This window comes from Danio rerio, chromosome 2, assembly GCF_052040795.2.
Source record: "Danio rerio strain M-AB ecotype USA chromosome 2, GRCz13ab, whole genome shotgun sequence".
In the NCBI taxonomy this organism is placed as follows: Eukaryota; Metazoa; Chordata; class Actinopteri; order Cypriniformes; family Danionidae; genus Danio; species Danio rerio.
In genome coordinates, this window is record NC_141022.1 from 54,323,749 (window position 1) to 54,342,417 (window position 18,669).

The 18,669-nt window shown below is 33.8% G+C and overlaps 2 protein-coding genes across 10 annotated transcripts in view; one reads left to right on the forward strand and one right to left on the reverse strand.

Annotated features, from left to right (window-relative positions):
• LOC147846522 (uncharacterized) overlaps nucleotides 1-18,669 on the reverse strand; it is a 99,689-nt gene that overhangs the window by 60,195 nt on the left and 20,825 nt on the right. The window lies entirely within an intron of this gene.
• The window catches only part of adcyap1r1a (ADCYAP receptor type Ia), a 375,079-nt gene that overhangs the window by 39,500 nt on the left and 316,910 nt on the right, over nucleotides 1-18,669 (forward strand). For all 9 annotated transcript variants that reach the window (XR_015477727.1, XR_015477728.1, XR_015477729.1 and 6 more), the window contains 8 exon segments: nucleotides 7,545-7,652; nucleotides 7,932-8,032; nucleotides 8,220-8,317; nucleotides 8,420-8,552; nucleotides 13,004-13,157; nucleotides 15,444-15,504; nucleotides 17,043-17,112; nucleotides 17,219-17,310. Coding sequence is in view for 6 of the 9 variants with exons in the window: in NM_001443960.1 (NP_001430889.1) it covers nucleotides 7,545-7,652; nucleotides 7,932-8,032; nucleotides 8,220-8,317; nucleotides 8,420-8,552; nucleotides 13,004-13,157; nucleotides 15,444-15,504; nucleotides 17,043-17,112; nucleotides 17,219-17,310 (817 nt within the window). In the remaining 3 variants the exon portion in view is untranslated.

Consider the following 18,669-nt stretch of genomic DNA (forward strand, 5'->3'; position numbering starts at 1 on the left):
GTGAATTAATTTAGCGAAACTGCGACATGGTCATCTTGCGTAAATATTACCAACGATGCATCAGGTAATGTATTCCCCTCTCTCTCTCTCTCTCTGTTGGTAAAGCGCTGTCAACAAATATTTTTCCTCCATATCCCACAATGCACAGCGCATCGGCCTACGGCAGCTGAATTAGTCCAAAACGCGGAGTACTTTTTGCGGTTGGACCTGTTTTAGTACGGATCATATTCTCACCACAAACGAACCGCTCCAGGGTTCGTTTGAAAGGGTACCGAGACCACCTCTTCAAGCAGGTCTCAGTACGCTTATTTGGTCCGCTTTTGGTGCGCACTCGAGTACGATTGCTGCATTCTCACCTGCCCAAACGAACCGTACCAAGAGGGGAAACGAACTCTAGTGCGTTTCAATCGAACTAAATAAGGCAGGTGTGAAAGCACCCTAAGAGTAAATCATTGCTTATTTTTACTAATGTGGTTTCTGTACTCATGTTGTGCCAAACAACCTCCTCCTTTGCTCCAGTAGATGTCGCTAACTTGCTATCAACAAAACGCTAAGTAGTATGGTATCAGAAGTAAGCAAGAGTGAGCATGGTGGAAAATATAAAGGAGCCTCCAGCTTTTAGAGCTGACGTGTGGCTGCACTTTGGCGTTTTACACTATACCAGAGTACTGAATTAGACAAAAAATGCCATTTGCAAGCTTTGCAAATCCATCTTAAAATATTCGGGAAACACTACGAACTTGCGTTATCACTTAACAAGACTCCACACAGATGAATTAGCGGCACTGCAACCTTAACCGAAACCTCTTGATTCAAGGCAAACTCCATGCAGCTTCCGGACTACTCTCCATTGGAAATGAATGACTTCCGATCTGATGCTTGTCGTTTGTGGTGTGCAGTGGAAAGGATGCTTAAGGGACTAAAGGAAAATAAATGAATTGCATCTATGGATAGAAACATATTCTTTGCTGTATCTCCAGTCCAGGCTGATTTGAGGTCAGTGAGAAAGCACATGTGCCTCCAGAATGCCCAAACTCAGTGTTTACTTTTACTTTAATCACTGGCAGTGAGAAGAAACGACGCTCTGGAGACTTTAATCAAACTAAATATACAGTGTTTGCTTCATCAGGCTCATGGCCAAAGTAACGTTCCTGCATGATTCATTGTTCTTTTCTCATGCGAGTTTGCAAAACATCTAAACACATGTTGGTGGATTATGTTAAAATTAGGTTTGATTGATCAGCTCTGTCAAACGAGTGCTGGAGAAATGTTATTTTTCCATGCTGAGTTCCCTGAAGGGGGAGTGCTGCTTAAATATTGCTTCAGATTTATGATTCAAATGAAAGGAGAATCAGAGCCAGAGTAAATGAATCTGGATGGCGTTCACTTAAATGTTTAACTCATAGTTTTTTGCATAGTCTATAGTGTTCATATTGAGTATGGAGACTGGCATTAATTAAAAGAGTTTATTCTAGTTCTCATTTATTAGCTCTCATTTATTATTTTTAGTCATTTAAATATTTTTTCAATGTTTTTTTGTGTGTTTGTTTGTTTTTATTAGTATTGGTATGATTGTGATAGTCAGTGGTATTTATTTATATCTCTGAGTAGTTTTCAATAAATAATAAGTTTTTTTAATTTAATTTATGTATGCTGGCGACGCAGTGGCGCAGTAGGTAGTGCTGTCGCCTTAAAGCAAGAAGGTCGCTGGTTCGAGCCACGGCTGGGTCAGTTGGCGTTTCTGTGTGGAGTTTGCATGTTCTCTCTGCGTTCGCGTGAGTTTCCTCTGGGTGCTCCGGTTTCCCCTCAAGTCCAAAGACATGCGGTACAGGTGAATTGGATGAGCTAAATAGTCTGTAGTGTATGAGTGTGAATGAGTGTTTGTGGATGCTTCCCAGAGATGGGTTGCGGCTGGAAGGGAGTGCACTGCATAAAAACATGCTGGATTAATTGACTCTTATTCCATTGTGGCTACCCCGGATTAATAAAGGGACTAAGCCAAAAAGAAAATGAATGAATGAATGTATGTATGTTATTATTTTATGTAATATATATATATATATATATATATATATATATATATATATATATATATATATATATATATATATATATATATATATATATATATATATATATATATATATATTATAGGTGGGCATAGATTAATTTTTCTAATCTAGATTATTCTCGGAATTAATCTAGATTAAAATTGCTCATTTGAATTCTGCCGAAGGCATTAAAAATATGTGTGCTACCCAAATTATGGTGGATATATCCCTTATTTTCACATCCCATTGTTGACAGGAATGCCATTAAACAGAAATTGGAGACAAAAATAAACAGGGGGGGGGGGGTGCTAATAATTCAGGGGGGCTAATAATTCTGACTTCAACTATAATAGACATAATAAAAATAATAGATACTAATAAAAACATATTAAAAAGTTGCTGCACAAATAGACTAGTCTGAAATTTAATTCTGCCGCTTTTAACTTTATTTCAGTCTCTAATTTCCAGATTATTTCATTCGTGCGGTTGTTGCTGTCAGTTTAAGCACGATGTAGTTCAGTAATTAATTCTCAAATCATTTCAGTAATGAGCGGAGGTAGAGACTTATGGACATCTAATATTAAACTGTTATAATGGCTTTGGAGAGAGACTGACGGTGTGGTGATAATGGTTGTTGATGTTGAAGTTGTAAAGTGAGCTCTGCTGCAGTCACTGCGCCTCCTGCTGGCCGCTCGGGTTCACATGCGCTGATCTTGGTGTAATTGAGGATTAAACGCACACAGCTTTTATCCTGATGGATTTTGGCTTCAGAGTTTTCAGGAACACTTTTTGTTAACGATCATATACAGTATTGTAATTTATTATATTGTCTTAGATACTTGAAGTAGGCTCATTTACAACAAGGCATTTGTTAACATTGTTTAATGCTTGTATTGCATTAATTATTGATATATACTGCTACATGCTTATGAATGTACATGTATTCATCCAGCCTACTTAAATAAAATGTTACAAGTTTAAGTCATTCATATTTGTTGTCAGAGAATTTTCGGAGCTCAGTGAGAGAGGTCTCAGATGTTTATGAAATTACTTCAGTTTGTCAGATGTGAGGTGAGCTGATAATAGTGATTATGATGCTTGGACGATGATGATCATTATGATGATGATGATGATGATGATGATGATGATGATGATGATGATGATGGTCATGATAATGACAATGATGCTGATGGCGGCATTGATGCTGGTAATAATTATGGTGGGGATGATGATGATGGTGATATGATAATAATGTTGGTTGTGATGGTAATGACAGTGATTGTATAGATGATGACATGATGATTATGGTAATGACAGATGATAGAGATGGTTATGACAATGATGCTGATTGTGGTGATGATGATGATGATGATGAGAGAGAGATAATAATATTGATGATGATGATGATGGTAATGATGATGATGGTGATATGATGGTGATGTTGGTTGGGATGGTAATGACAATGATTGTATAGATGATTACAGGATTATTATGGTAATGACAGATGATAGAGATGGTTATGACAATGATGCTGATTGTGATGATGATGATGATGATGAGAGAGAGATAATAATGTTGATGATGATGATGGTGATATGATGGTGATGTTGGTTGTGATGGTAATGACAATGATTGTATAGATGATGACATGATGATTATGGTAATGACAGATGATGATAGAGATGGTTATGACAATGATACTGATTGTGATGATGATGATGATGATGATGATGATGATGAGAGAGATAATTATGTTGATGATGATGATGATGATGATGATGATGATGATGATGGTGATATGATGGTGATGTTGGTTGTGATGGTAATGACAATGATTGTATAGATGATGACATGATGATTATGGTAATGACAGATGATGATAGAGATGGTTATGACAATGATGCTGATTGTGATGATGATGATGATGATGATGATGTGGATGATGAGAGAGATAATAATGTTGAAGATGATGACGGTAATGATGATGATGGTGATATGATGGTGATGTTGGTTGTGATGGTAATGACAATGATAGTATAGATGATGACATGATGATTATGGTAGTGACAGATGATAGAGATGGTTATGACAATAATGCTGATTGTGATCATGATGATGATGATGATGATGAGAGAGAGAGATAATATTGTTGATGATGATGACGGTAATGATGACAGTGGTAATGATGGTGGTAAAGATGCTGATAATGATGACAATTATGATGACAGTGATGAGGAGGATGATGATAATGATGACGGAGGTGATGGTGAAGATGGTGAGGATTATGGTAATGATGCTAACATTGATGATTGTTATGATGCTGGTAGTGATCATAGTGATAATGATGGTGGTGATGATGACGGTAATGATGATAATGTTGATGGTGATGATGCCGGTGATGATGAGAGTGGTAATCGTGATGACAGTGATGTTGATGAGGGAATAATGGTGATGATTGGTGATGACTGATGATGTGGGTGATAATGATGGTGGTGAAGATGATAGTGACATAATTTTGTTGTTGGTAAAGATGGCAGTGATGAGGATTAGGATGATGATGATGATGATGGTGGTGGTGATAATAGTGATAATGATGGTGATGATGATGCTGGTGATGATAGTGAAAATGATGGTGATGATGGTGTTGTTGGTTGTGATGGTAATGATGAGGATTTTAATGATGATTACGGTAATGACAGTAATGACATTGATGATATTTACGATGCTGGTGTTGATGATAGTGATAATGATGGTGGTTATGATAATGATGATGATAAGAGTGATGATGGTGATGACAATGATGTTGATGAGTAAAATAATTGTGATGATTGTGATGACTCTGATGATGCTGGTGGTGATGATAATAATAATGATTGGTGGTGAGGATGGCTATAATGATGATGATAATAGTGATGCTGGCTATGATGATGCCATTGAAGGGTGTGTTGATGGTGATGAAAGTGATGATGAGGGAAATAGAGGTGGTGATGACTGTGATGATGCCATAACTTATATGGTGATGGTGGTGATGATGATGACAATGATGTTGATGAGGGAAAATGGTGATGACTGATGATGCCGGTGATAATGATGGTGGTGATGATGATATGAATATGATGATGATGACATGGTGATTACGGTGATTACGGATGATGGAGATGGTTATGATGATAATGATTGTGATAATGATAATGGTGGAGATCATATTGTTGATGGTGATGATGGTGATGATAAGAATGGTGATGATGATGATGCGGCTGATAATGATGGTGGTGGTGGTGATGATGATGATATAATGGTGATGCCAGTAGTGATGATAATGGTGATGGTGATATAATGGTGATGTTGGGTGTGATGGTAATGACGATGATGGTAATGATTATGATGGCATGATGATTATGGTCTTGACAGAGGATGGATATGATAATAATGTTGGTGTTTATGAGATGGTGATGCTGGTGGTGATGATACTGATAATGATGGTGATGATTACTGTAATGATGATTGTGATATAATGGTGATGTTGATAGTGATGTAATGGCAATGATGGTAGTGATGATGCCAACATGATGATTACGGTAATGACGGATGATGGAGATGGTTATGCCAATGATGCTGATTTTGATGATGAGGATAGAGATCATATTGTTGATGATGACGTGAGGATGACAGTGGTGATAGAGATGGTTATGACTGTGGTGATGATGACGGTGATAAAGTTTATGATGCTGGTGGTGATGATAGTGAAAATGATGGTGATGATAATGATGATGGTGCTGTTGGTTGAGATAGTAATAAGGAGGATTGTAGTGATGATGATGACATGATGATTGCGTTAATGACAGGTGATGGAGATGGTTATGACAGTGATGCTGATTGTGATGATGATGACAGTCTGATGGAGATGGTTATGACATTGGTGATGATGACAGTGGGGATTGAGATGTTGGTGATGATGACGATGCTGCTGGTGATGAGGATGGTGATATTATGGTGATGTTGGTTGTGATGGTGATGATGATTGTAATGATGATGATGACATGATGATTACGGTAGTGTTGGACGGTGGAGATGGTTATGACGGTGATGATGATGGTGATAATGTTTATGATGCTGGTGGTGATGATGATGGTGATGTTGGTTGTAATGGTGATTACGATGATGGTAATGATTATAATGACATGATGATAACAGTAATGACCGATGATGGAGATGTTGACAATGAGTCTGATTGTGATTTTGATGATGGAGATAATAACGGTGTTGATGAAGACAATGATGACAATGCTGCTGGACATGGTTATGATAGTGGTAATGATGATGGTGATAATGTTTATGATGCTGGTGGTGATGATAGTGATAATGATGGTGATGATGCTGGTGGTGATGATACTGCTGATGGGGATAATGATGGTGATTTAATGGTGATGGTAATGACGATGATGCTAATGATGGAGATGACATGATGATTATGGTAATGACAGATGACAGAGATGGTTAATTATGCTGATTGTAATGATGATGACGCAGATAATAATGTTGATGATGATGATTGTGATGATGACATCACTGCGGTGATGTTGACGGTGATAATGTTTATGATGCTGGTGGTGATGATAGTGATGATGGTGATGATGCTGGTGGTGATAATGTCTATAATGTTGATGGTATTTATAATGGTTATGTTGGGTGTGATAGTAATGACGATGATGGCAATGACAATGACGACATGATGGTTACTGTAATGACAGATGATGGAGATGATCAGGACAATAGAAGCTGATTGTGATGATGATGCAGATGGAGATAATAATGTTGATGATGATGACAGTGATGATGATAGTAGTGATGGAGATGGTTATGACGGTGGTGATGATTACTGTGATAGTGTTCATGATGCTGGTTATGATAATTGTGATAATGATGGTGATGATGCTGGTGGTGATGATAATATGATAGTGATATAATGGTGATGTTGGTTTTGATGGTAATGACAGTAATTGTAATGATGATGATGACATGATGATTACGGTAATGACGGATGGTGATGATAATGATGACAGTGATGATGATAGTAGTGATGGAGATGGTTATGACGGTGGTGATGATTACTGTGATAATGTTCATGATGCTGATGCTAATGATGGTGATGATGCTGGTGGTGATAATAGTGATAATTATGGTGAAGATGCTGATGGTGATGATAATATGATAGTGATATAATGGTGATGTTGGTTGTGATGGTAATGACAGTGATTGTAATGATGATGATGACATGATGATTACGGTAATGACGGATGGTGATGATAATGATGACAGTGATAATGACAGTGGTGATAAAGATGGTTTTGATTGTGGTGATAATGATGGTAATGATGATGGTGACAGAGATGATGACAGTGGAGATGGTAGTGATGGTGGTATTGATGATAATGGTGATTGAGATGGTAGTGATGGGGATGGTAATAATGGTTGTTGGTGTTTTGTTTTTAGAGTGCCCGTGGGAGTGGGATAATCTGACCTGCTGGCAGGCGGCGAGTGTTGGAGACGTGGTGGAGGTGAACTGTCCCGAGCTCTTCGAGTTCATGAGTCCAGAAGAAGGTGAGACACATGCATATACACTTAATATTAGTTAACTGCATTAGTTAACATTATAATAAATTACTATCTTTTTATGTTTATTTTAGCAGTTACTAATACCTGTATATTATTAAGAGTGGTTTTGGTTAATCGTGTATAATTAATTCAGTATAAAAGTACTTTATGTGCTGCTGTATGATCTCTTTTGCTCTTGTACTTCTGCTGACAGCAGCAAATTGCAGCAGTTATTGTATGTTTAAAGTGTGAAAGTGATTTATTGTTGTTCTGGTTGATTTTCAGGGCTTGGGAAGATCAGCAGAAACTGTACAGAGTTCGGTTGGTCTGAACCGTATCCACACTATGTGGATGCCTGTATGACTGATGAAAACACAACCAAACCTGTGAGTATTTCATCTGAAACTCAACTTTTAAAGGGTTAATTAGGTTAACTCACCAAGTTAGGGTAATTAGGCAAGTCATTGTATAACAGTGGTTTATTCTGTAGGCAATCGAAAAACATTATTGCAGAAGTATACAAACTATAAATGAATGCAAATGTCAGCTGAATGTCTGAGCTTGTCTCTGCAGGACATGTATTACGCGTCAGTGAAGGCTCTGTATACTGTGGGCTACAGTACGTCTCTGGTGTCTCTGACCACAGCTATGGTCATTCTGTGCCGCTTCAGGTCCGTTTTACAGCAGTGTCTTTACAACATTGACCTTTTCACAGTTATAAGATGAAAATGAGATTTTAAGATGAGATTTTGAGATTCTGCATGTGTCCACAGGAAGCTTCACTGCACTAGGAACTTCATCCACATGAACCTGTTTGTGTCCTTCATCCTGAGGGCCATTTCTGTCTTTATTAAAGATGGGGTTCTGTATGCCGAGGAGGACAGTGACCACTGCTTCGTTCACACTGTGAGTCACACATATCATTTTACATTAACACTTTAGGAATTATTCCTTAATATTCATATCAATTATCATTATCATCATTATCATTATTATTAGTAGTAGTAGTAGTAATAGTAGTAGTAGTAGTAGTAGTATTACAGAACAAGAAGAACTAGAAGAGGAAGAACAAAATCTCAAGCACATGTTTGTTCTGTTTTTTTTATTAAAATGGTAGTGAAAAGGATAATATATATTATAAAATGTGGATAAAAGGATCTTAAAAAAATTAAATCAAATATGAATAATTCAAATATCAATATTGTTTCTTTAAATATTAATACAAAAATATATTTATTTATTATAGTATCATATAATACTATATAATTTGGTATAATTTAGTTTATATAATACTATATAATTTAGTTTACTATATAATTTTTTTAATGTAATATATAATACTGTATAATAATAAATAATATGATATATTATTTATATATTTTTAATGTTTATTAATTTATTATATTAGTCTTTAAATGTGAAAAAATAATAATACTTACTTACTATAATAACTTATACTCTTATATAAACTGGATAAAATAATATTTTATTATTTTATAATTTTCTTTAAAATGAAACCAAATATGAATTATTTAAGTCATGTATGAATATCATTTATTTAAATATTTATATATTTAAATATAAACATATACTGGTCTTTAATATTAAACATAATAGTAATAATGATAATTATAATAATTATAATTATTTTTCTATAGATAATCATTACCCATATGCAGCCACCCCACTAACCAACGTAAATTTAAATTAAATGTAATTTGTTCATAATTCCTATATATATATATATATATATATATATATATATATATATATATATATATATATATATATATATATATATATATATATATATATATATATATATATATATATAATTTATTTATTTTTTTACATTATAAGTTTTTTTGGATTTTATTTATTTATTTGGTTTGTGTAAAATAATTTTCGTTTGTTTGTTTGGATTTATTTATTCATTCATTCATTTTATTTATTTGATTGTTTATTTCATTATTTGTTTATTTGGTTTATGTATGCATTTATTTTGTTTGTTTGTATTTATTTAAATACTAATTTATTTATTCATTCCTTTATTTCTGTATGTATTTGGTTGTTTAATTTTTATTTATTTATTTGTTTTTGTATACATTAGTTTGTTTGTTTTATTTATTTATTTATTTATTGCTAACCTTTTTTCTTAATTATGTGATGTATGTTAGAAGAAGTTTCTATCATGTCGGTTCATATGTTGAGCTACAAGCATAGTTATATCATAATTACATCAAAAAAGATATCAAGCTGCCTTATGTACAATTTTAAAGCTTATATACAACTAAGGTTTTAATTCAGTGTTTCCTAGTAAGTAAAAATGTATCAAATAAACCACAGATTAAGTTGATGGTACATAATTGTGGTGTATTACTAGTAATAGTAAAAAATGTGGTTTAAAATGTCTCCATACGCTTTGATTTTACAGTGATTTACCCACACTCAACAAAAATTATTAATTAGATTTACTGAAACTCTTTAAGGTAAGAGATTGCAAATAGTTTATATGGGCTGAATTTAAACAAGCAAATTAAGTTGACCATTACTACATTTAATTTGTTTAAATTATTTGCAACTACTTATTTTAAATACATCCAGTAAATCCAATTAATCTTTTTTATTTTTTTTATTTAGTGTGGTGAATCAGTTTTTCCTCCGTGCACAGTCAGATTTTTCCTGGATGCATTTTTAATAACTCCATCTATTTTGGTTCAAGCCCCAACACGTGTCTGTGTCTGACAAACAGCTGTAATTATCATGAAGCCGGGTTCAGCCAGCTCTGGAAATCCTCCATTATTCCTCTATTAGCATATGAATAGCTTACAAAAAAACATGCACACTCTCATTATACACCTGAATGAGGACTCCGAGCTCTGTCCTCCAGCCAATCACAGGCCTTGCTAATGACATCACTCGGCTTCTGATTGGATCAGGGGGTAATTGATGAACACGGATCGAGACTTCAGGCTGTTGTGAATGGAAATGAATGGAAATGGACTTTTGGCAGATGCATCACTGATCCATCTGCTTATATAACTTTCAAAAAATGTTGGATTTTGAAGTAAATTTAGCAATTCAAGAGTTCACACTTAGCTGATGATTGATTATAAAGCTTGTTTGGCATGCTGTCCCGGGAGAGAGCCCTGAGATCCTTGAGCCTTGGGCTCCCTCCCTTTAGCAGGACGAGAGGGGAGTTTGAGCTCAGGTAGATCATGAGATGATGTCATGTGTTAGTTTATGCGGGATTACATGTGGACAATCAAAAGCATGTGATCTTCTCAAAATTAGTTGAATAAACTTCACTTAACTACAAAAGACATGGCTGATTAAAATAGTCTGTTTCTACTTTTGTTTGTAAATATGCATGCATATCAAAAGTAATTTATGAATTTTCCCAAATTAAAATATTTTTTTTCTTTATTAATTTCATTGTATGCTTAAAATCTGCATGTGTCTAATTATTGCATTGTGATAAATAATGATAATGTTTTGTTTTTTTGCTATCACTGAGATACTATTGCAGTGTTTATGAGTAAACACTTAGTTGGGAATAATTTTAATATTGTTTAATACTGTTTTGTTTTTATTTGTTTATTATTTTAGCTTTGCTTTTTCTTATTAAAGTCTTTTGTATTAAAGTCTGCAAGAACCGGAAGCTGCAATCATTTTTTTGTTTTTGTTTTTGCATTTGTCACAGTTCCTAGAGAAACAGTGGGTGTGGCTTGATTTGAATTTTCCACTGCAAGCTGATTGCATGTATTAAAGTAGACATTTCATTCAGAAAGATCAGGGAAAGGGTTTGGAGAGAATTATTACAACCTAACAGACACCTCTTCCTCATCATTTCTGTTTGTTGTCATAGTGACTCACAGTTGTAGGGGTGTCACTAAGTATGTTACCCAATACCTCAGACAGACCTATCTGAGAGTTTAACTGAAAACAAACAGAAAGTGCATTTTGTAAAGATTACAAAGGCAGAAAATTTTCTTAATGACAAGAATGGATGAATTGTTCACCACAAAACTAGCAGTGTGAGCTAACAAAATACAAATGGTTGCTAAAATGCTATATATATATATATATATATATATATATATATATATATATATATATATATATATATATATATATATATTATTTCAAAGTCCCTTTTAAGGCAAGTCATTTCACCTGATGCCATCTTTGAAATGCCTCTCGGGCAGTGTGCTCGGGCATTCTGTCTAAATGGGGAAACATCACATTCTCCAAAACTGTTCGCCAAGCTCACAATTACATTACATATTTGGAATCACCAATAAAATTAAACAACAGCTGTCTCATAAGTTTAATTTCTAAACATTCAAATTATCTGAGTTTACCTGAGCTAATGCGCATGTGGACTCGAAATGAACAGGATTACGACACCAACCTCATTTATGGCCATTCTACATATTATCATGCTCTGGAAAATGCCTCATCTAATCGAGCTGCTCTTCTGAAGTAATCCACAACTTGGTCTTAATGGCGAATCTCTTCCAGAAATGACAGTGACACTTTGTTTACAAGTTTGTGGCCGTTTGAGTAGTTGCTGTCATGTGTTGTGCGTTTGACAGGACGGACTGCAACTCGCATTTGTTTCATACAGATTACAAAACCAAAAAACGTTTGTTTTAAAGTGCACTATAGGTTCATTTAAAAGATATTTTAAGCTTTATTTGGATATATTTCTTATGTCTGTGAAGCAAGTATTGGCTGAGATTCCAGTGTGTTTGTTGACTTCAAAACCTGTTATAAAAGCACACGTGTGATCCGAGTGTTTCTCCCGGAGTAACATAAGACTATAGTGATTAATGATTGGCCTCTGTACTAGAAGGCAGGGCTTCATTTACCATATTGACTGATACACTTTTCCCCTTTCAAAACTATACGAGTGGCGTGTCTAGTGTTTTCTATAGTCTTTGGTTATTCTTAGTAAATGTTTATTTGTATTTTAAATTACATGGTTATGTTTTTTTTTTTTTTTTTTTTTCAAGAAACAAAATCTATGTTGTTTATATAAATTTCTAAAATTTTGGCAAAGTATGGACAACCAGTCATTAGGTTTAAAATTCTTTTAAAAAATTTAGTAGCAATGCACTTCATAAATGTACTGTACATTTACAGGTGTTACCAGGAATCAATTGGATTTAACGCAAACCTGAATGTTTTTGTCTGGTCTGTGTGTGTGTGTGTGTGTGTTTGTTTGTTTGTTTGTTTGTGTGTGTGTGTGTGTGTGTGTGTGTGTGTGTGTGTGTGTGTGTGTGTGTGTGTGTGTGTGTGTGTGTGTGTGTGTGTGTGCGTGTGTGCGTGTGTGCGTGTGTGTGTGTGTTCAGGTGGGCTGTAAAGCGGTGATGGTGTTTTTCCACTACTGCGTGATGTCAAACTACTTCTGGCTCTTCATCGAAGGTCTTTATCTTTTTACTCTTCTGGTCGAAACCTTCTTTCCAGAGAGACGCTACTTCTACTGGTACACCATCATCGGCTGGGGTACGAATCACAACAACGGAACAATTTTTACATGACAGATTATGTGTTACATTCATATACAGTTTAAGTCAATCTTCTTTTTCAACTATTTCCCGAATGATGTTTAACAGAGCGAGGAATTTTTCTCAGTATTTCCTATAATATTTTTTCTTCTGGAGAAAGTCTTATTTGTTTTATTTCGGCTAGTATGAAAGCATGTTTTTTTATTGTTTAGAGCCATTTTACATCTGTGGTTCGGCTTATTTGATCCGGACCAAGGGCAACAGATGTTTTTTGGTCCTTTTCTGGCCCGTTTCCACTAAAAGGTACATTATGGTACAGTACGGGTCGATATGAGTCACCTTTATCAAGCTTGCGTTTGTATGACAAACGTGGTGGTGTATGACAGAAAGTTTCAGACGATGTCATTTTTACTCAAGGAAATGTCACAGTAAAGCAGTACGGGTCGTTCACATATCATATGAGAAGCACTTCTCACAAAACAGATGCTTTATACACATAGATACTTGTGTATAAATGTTCATGACTAACCTTTCTATGAACATGAGTTGATTATAACTGCAGATCAATGACAGTGCAAAATAGCCTACTGTAATGTCTGTAATTATTTCAAATATATATATATATATATATATATATATATATATATATATATATATATATATATATATATATATATATATATATATATATATAAATGTGAAATATATAAACACATAAGTCCCACTTACAGTCTACGATTTGTTACAGAAAAACTACACACAGCATACATTTAGTCCTTATTTAGGTTCAAAAACAACACACAACACATAGTCCACAGTCAGTGCAAACCTCTCTTCTGTGTCTCTAATCTTCAGCAGCACATATAGCCTCTGTTAGAGAATAATTCCATCATTCAGAGTTCATAATAGATCAAAAGTTTATGATAATAGTTAAACATGGCAGTTTGTTTATCATTCACATTGCGGAAGCATCATTTGTTGCTGTTTTTTCCAGCTTCTCCTTTGTTTTTTCGTGCTTCACTCTCGCGTTTTTCCTTTCCTGAAAGGATCAGATATCAGAGTGCCTTAATTATCACGCCCACGTTAATAATATGAGCTCTAGAAGTTTGTTATTTCAAATATAGACTCGCGGCGAGCTCTCTGAAGAAAGTGAAACTGCTCACACTTATAGACGGGCTCATAAAACAACAACAGGTCATGACAGATTTTGTTCTTCTTGGTTTTGTGGCTATTCATCAAGACGATGACAAGGTCTGAGCTCGGGTCTTCCATGGCTTGTTATTATATGCATATATTATTACAGTGTAATGTCTCGACTGTGTTTTTAAAAATGTCCCTTCCTTTGTTTTCATTCTCCTGCTTCTCCGAGTGACGTATCTCTGTAAACCCATAGGCTTCAGCTGTTCGTCTAGCTCCGCCTTTTGGTACCCTTTTTTGTGCTAAGTACCTTTTGTAAAGGGTAACCAAAAGTGGTACGGTACGGTTTGCTTTGAGGTACCCTTTGACAGTGGAAACGGCCATGAAAGCGTATCAAACCACTCAGTGGAAACGGAGCCATTTGGGTCCTACTTTGGTCTGAACCATTGTTGAAAACAACCAAAATGCAGTCAGGTGACAAAATCCACATCACTCATTGGCCAGATGTTATTGAACATATTTCCTAAACTGCTTTTCGATTGGTCAGAATTAACGTGCAGGAAAAGGCCAATGGAACTCCTGCAAGTAAACACACCGGCAGACACAAAATGTCTCTTTTTACTATGGAGGGACGACTGCGCTCGCTGATTGTATCCCTGCTCATAGTATACTATATAGCTTGTATAAATCATTTAAGACAAACTATAGATTTTGAGAATAAACTGCGGCTGCGGCTGAAAAACAATGTTTTAAGGCATTGCAAACGGCGAAGGTGCATCGCAAGTCACTTCAAGAGAAGGCGTGAATAAATTTAGCTTAACTGCGACATGGTCATCTCCCGGAAATATTACCAGCGATCCATCAGCTATTGTAAATTGGGTAAAATTGTTTTTTGTCAACAATTTTTTTTTTCCATAGAGCACAGCGCATCAAACTACAGCAGCTGTATTAGTCCAAAAGGCGCAGTACTTTTTGTGGTTAGGTCTGTTCTAGCTAATAACTCTGACTTCAACTGTATATGGAGAGAAATTAAATGGCCGCTGGCTCTTTATTATCTGATTTGTGATGCTGGTATATTCACTGGATTCATATTGATGGTGTAAATTTTGAGGTCTGATGAATTTAGCTTTTTCTCTCTGGGTTTCAGGAACGCCCACCATTTGTGTGACCATATGGGCCGTTCTGCGCCTTCATTTTGATGATTCTGGGTATGTGTGATGCCGCATACACTTAAAGTGATATGCTGTAACTAATGCTTATACCTACGCAAATGCTGGCAGTGAATTACTGGATTAGCATTCAGTGTCACTAGAATGAGGATTTGTTCGGAAAACAATATTACTCTCATTCACACACATACACCACAGACAATTTAGCTCACCCAATTCACCTGTACCACACATTTCTTTGGACTTTTGGGGGAAACCAGAGCACCCGGAGGAAACCCACGCCAATAAACCCAAGCCTTATATTATATTATATTATATTATATTATATTATATTATATTATATTATATTATATTATATTATATTATATTATATTATATTATATTATATTGTATTATATTGTATTTTATTGTATTATATTATATTATATTATATTATATTATATTATATTATATTATATTGTATTATATTATATTATATTATATTATATTATATTATATTATATTATATTATATTATATTATATTATATTGTATTATATTGTATTATATTATATTATATTATATTATATTATATTATATTATATTATATTATATTATATTATATTATTTTATCTTATATTATATTATATTATGTTATATTATATTATATTATATTATATTATATTATATTATATTATATTATATGTTATTATATGTTATTATGTTATGTTATATTTATTTTGTATTATATTATATTATGTTATATTATATTATTTTATTTTATCTTATATTATTTTATCTTATATTATTTTATATTTTTTTTACATTATACTATATTATATTATATTATATTATGTTTTATTATATTATATTATATTATATTATATTATATTATATTATATTATATTATATTGTATTATATTATATTATATTATATTATATTATATTGTATTATATTGTATTTTATTGTATTATATTATATTATATTAATTTATATTATATTATATTATATTATATTATATTATATTATATTATATTATATTATATTATATTGTATTATATTATATTATATTATATTATATTATATTGTATTATATTGTATTTTATTGTATTATATTATATTATATTATATTATATTATATTATATTATATTGTATTATATTATATTATATTATATTATATTATATTATATTATATTATATTGTATTTTATTGTATTATATTATATTATATTATATTATATTATATTATATTATATTATATTATATTATATTATATTATATTGTATTTTATTTTTTTGTATTATATTATATTATATTATATTATATTATATTATATTGTATTATATTGTATTTTATTATATTATATTATATTATATTATATTATATTATATTATATTATATTATATTATATTATATTATATTATATTATATTATATTATATTATATTACATATTGAACTTTGGTACACATCTTGCTCATTTAGGGTAATGATTTCATCTGGCACATTGTTCTGAACTTCGTGCTGCTAAATTATGTGACCAAACAGACCAACGAAGGGCTGCAAAGTTTCTTACCTTAAATCACTTGTGTTTCTGCAGCTGCTGGGACATGAATGATAACACTGCCCTCTGGTGGGTGATCAAGGGCCCTGTGGTGGCATCAATCATGGTGAGCTGTGAGAAATATCAGTTTTTGTTTTGTTTTTGTTAAATCAATGAAATGAATGCATTTACTTGCACAATAAACATTTAATAAACAAGCATTTTTCTTTCAGATTAACTTTGTGCTGTTCATTGGGATCATCATAATCCTGGTGCAGAAGCTTCAGTCTCCAGACATCGGCGGAAACGAGTCCAGCATTTATCTGTGAGTGTGTGTGTCTGTGTGTGTCTCAGTCAGCGTGAAAACACTGTGTTATTGATGTGTTGCGTCTGATTGGTTGATGTGGTTGAAACAGTGGCTGAAAGGAGACTGTCAAGTCTTGAGAGTGTGAGCGCTAGCATTCATTTGGCTTGCATTAGAAGATGACTTTTGAGATTTCTGACCAAATTTGGAATCATCTGACTGGATTTAATACAGTTTACAATGTAGTGGTCACACTTTTGTACTGTTGTTTGATCCAGAGGTAGTATTTAGCCGGCAGCTAGCTCTCTGCAACTCTCACATGGTCGCCCACTGAAGCTGAGCAGGGCTGCGCCCGGTCAGTACCTGGATGGGAGACCACATGGGAAAGCTAGGTTGCTGCCGGAAGTGGTGTTAGTGAGGCCAGCAGGGGGCGCCCAACCTGCGGTTTGTGTGGGTCCTAATGCCCCAGTATAGTGACGGGGACGCTATACTGCTCAGTGAGCGCTGTCTTTCGGATGAGACGTTAAACCGAGGTCCGGACTCTCTGTGGTCGTTAAAAATCCCAGGATGTCCTTCGAAAAGAGTAGGGGTTTAACCCCGGCATCCTGGCCAAATCTGCCCACTGGCCTCTGTCCATCATGGCCTCCTAACCATCCCCATATTCCAATTGGCTTCATCACTGTCTCCTCTCCACCAATCAGCTGGTGTGTGGTGTGCGGTCTGGCGCAAAATGGCTGCCGTCGCATCATCCAGGTGGATGCTGCACACTGGTGGTGGATGAAGAGATCCCCCCCATTGTGTAAAGCGCTTTGAGTGCCCAGAAAAGCGCTATATAAATGTAAGGAATTATTATTATTATTATTATTATTAAATTTTTTCTATTTTCTCTATTTTTTTAAGTATGGATTCGATTTAAATGTTAATATTTGGTTTGTTGCATAAGGGTCTGATGATATTTATTTTAAAATTATAATAAAAATGGCTTTATTTAAGAGCATTTATTTACAGAAATTGACACTTTGTTGGGATTATGAAAGGTAATTCCACCAAATATTAATTTTCTTTAACATTTCTATATTAAAACGATGCTTATGTGTTGTCTAAAAGTTATTATACGTCTGAATTCTGAAAATTTGGCACTTTTTTTATATTTTATATTAAAAAATAAATGAATAAATTTGGAAAAAATCTAGCACTTGTTCAGAGATTAAAACACACATACGTAATTGATAGCTCTTGAATTTAGTTAATAATAGCTTCATGTGAATGGGAAAAGCTTAATATCTCACGTCTTTGTTAATAATAATTATAACTGGTAAAACTTTAGAATAACTATCTGTTATAACTAGTTAGTAGTCTATTAATAAACTGTTTGTTAAT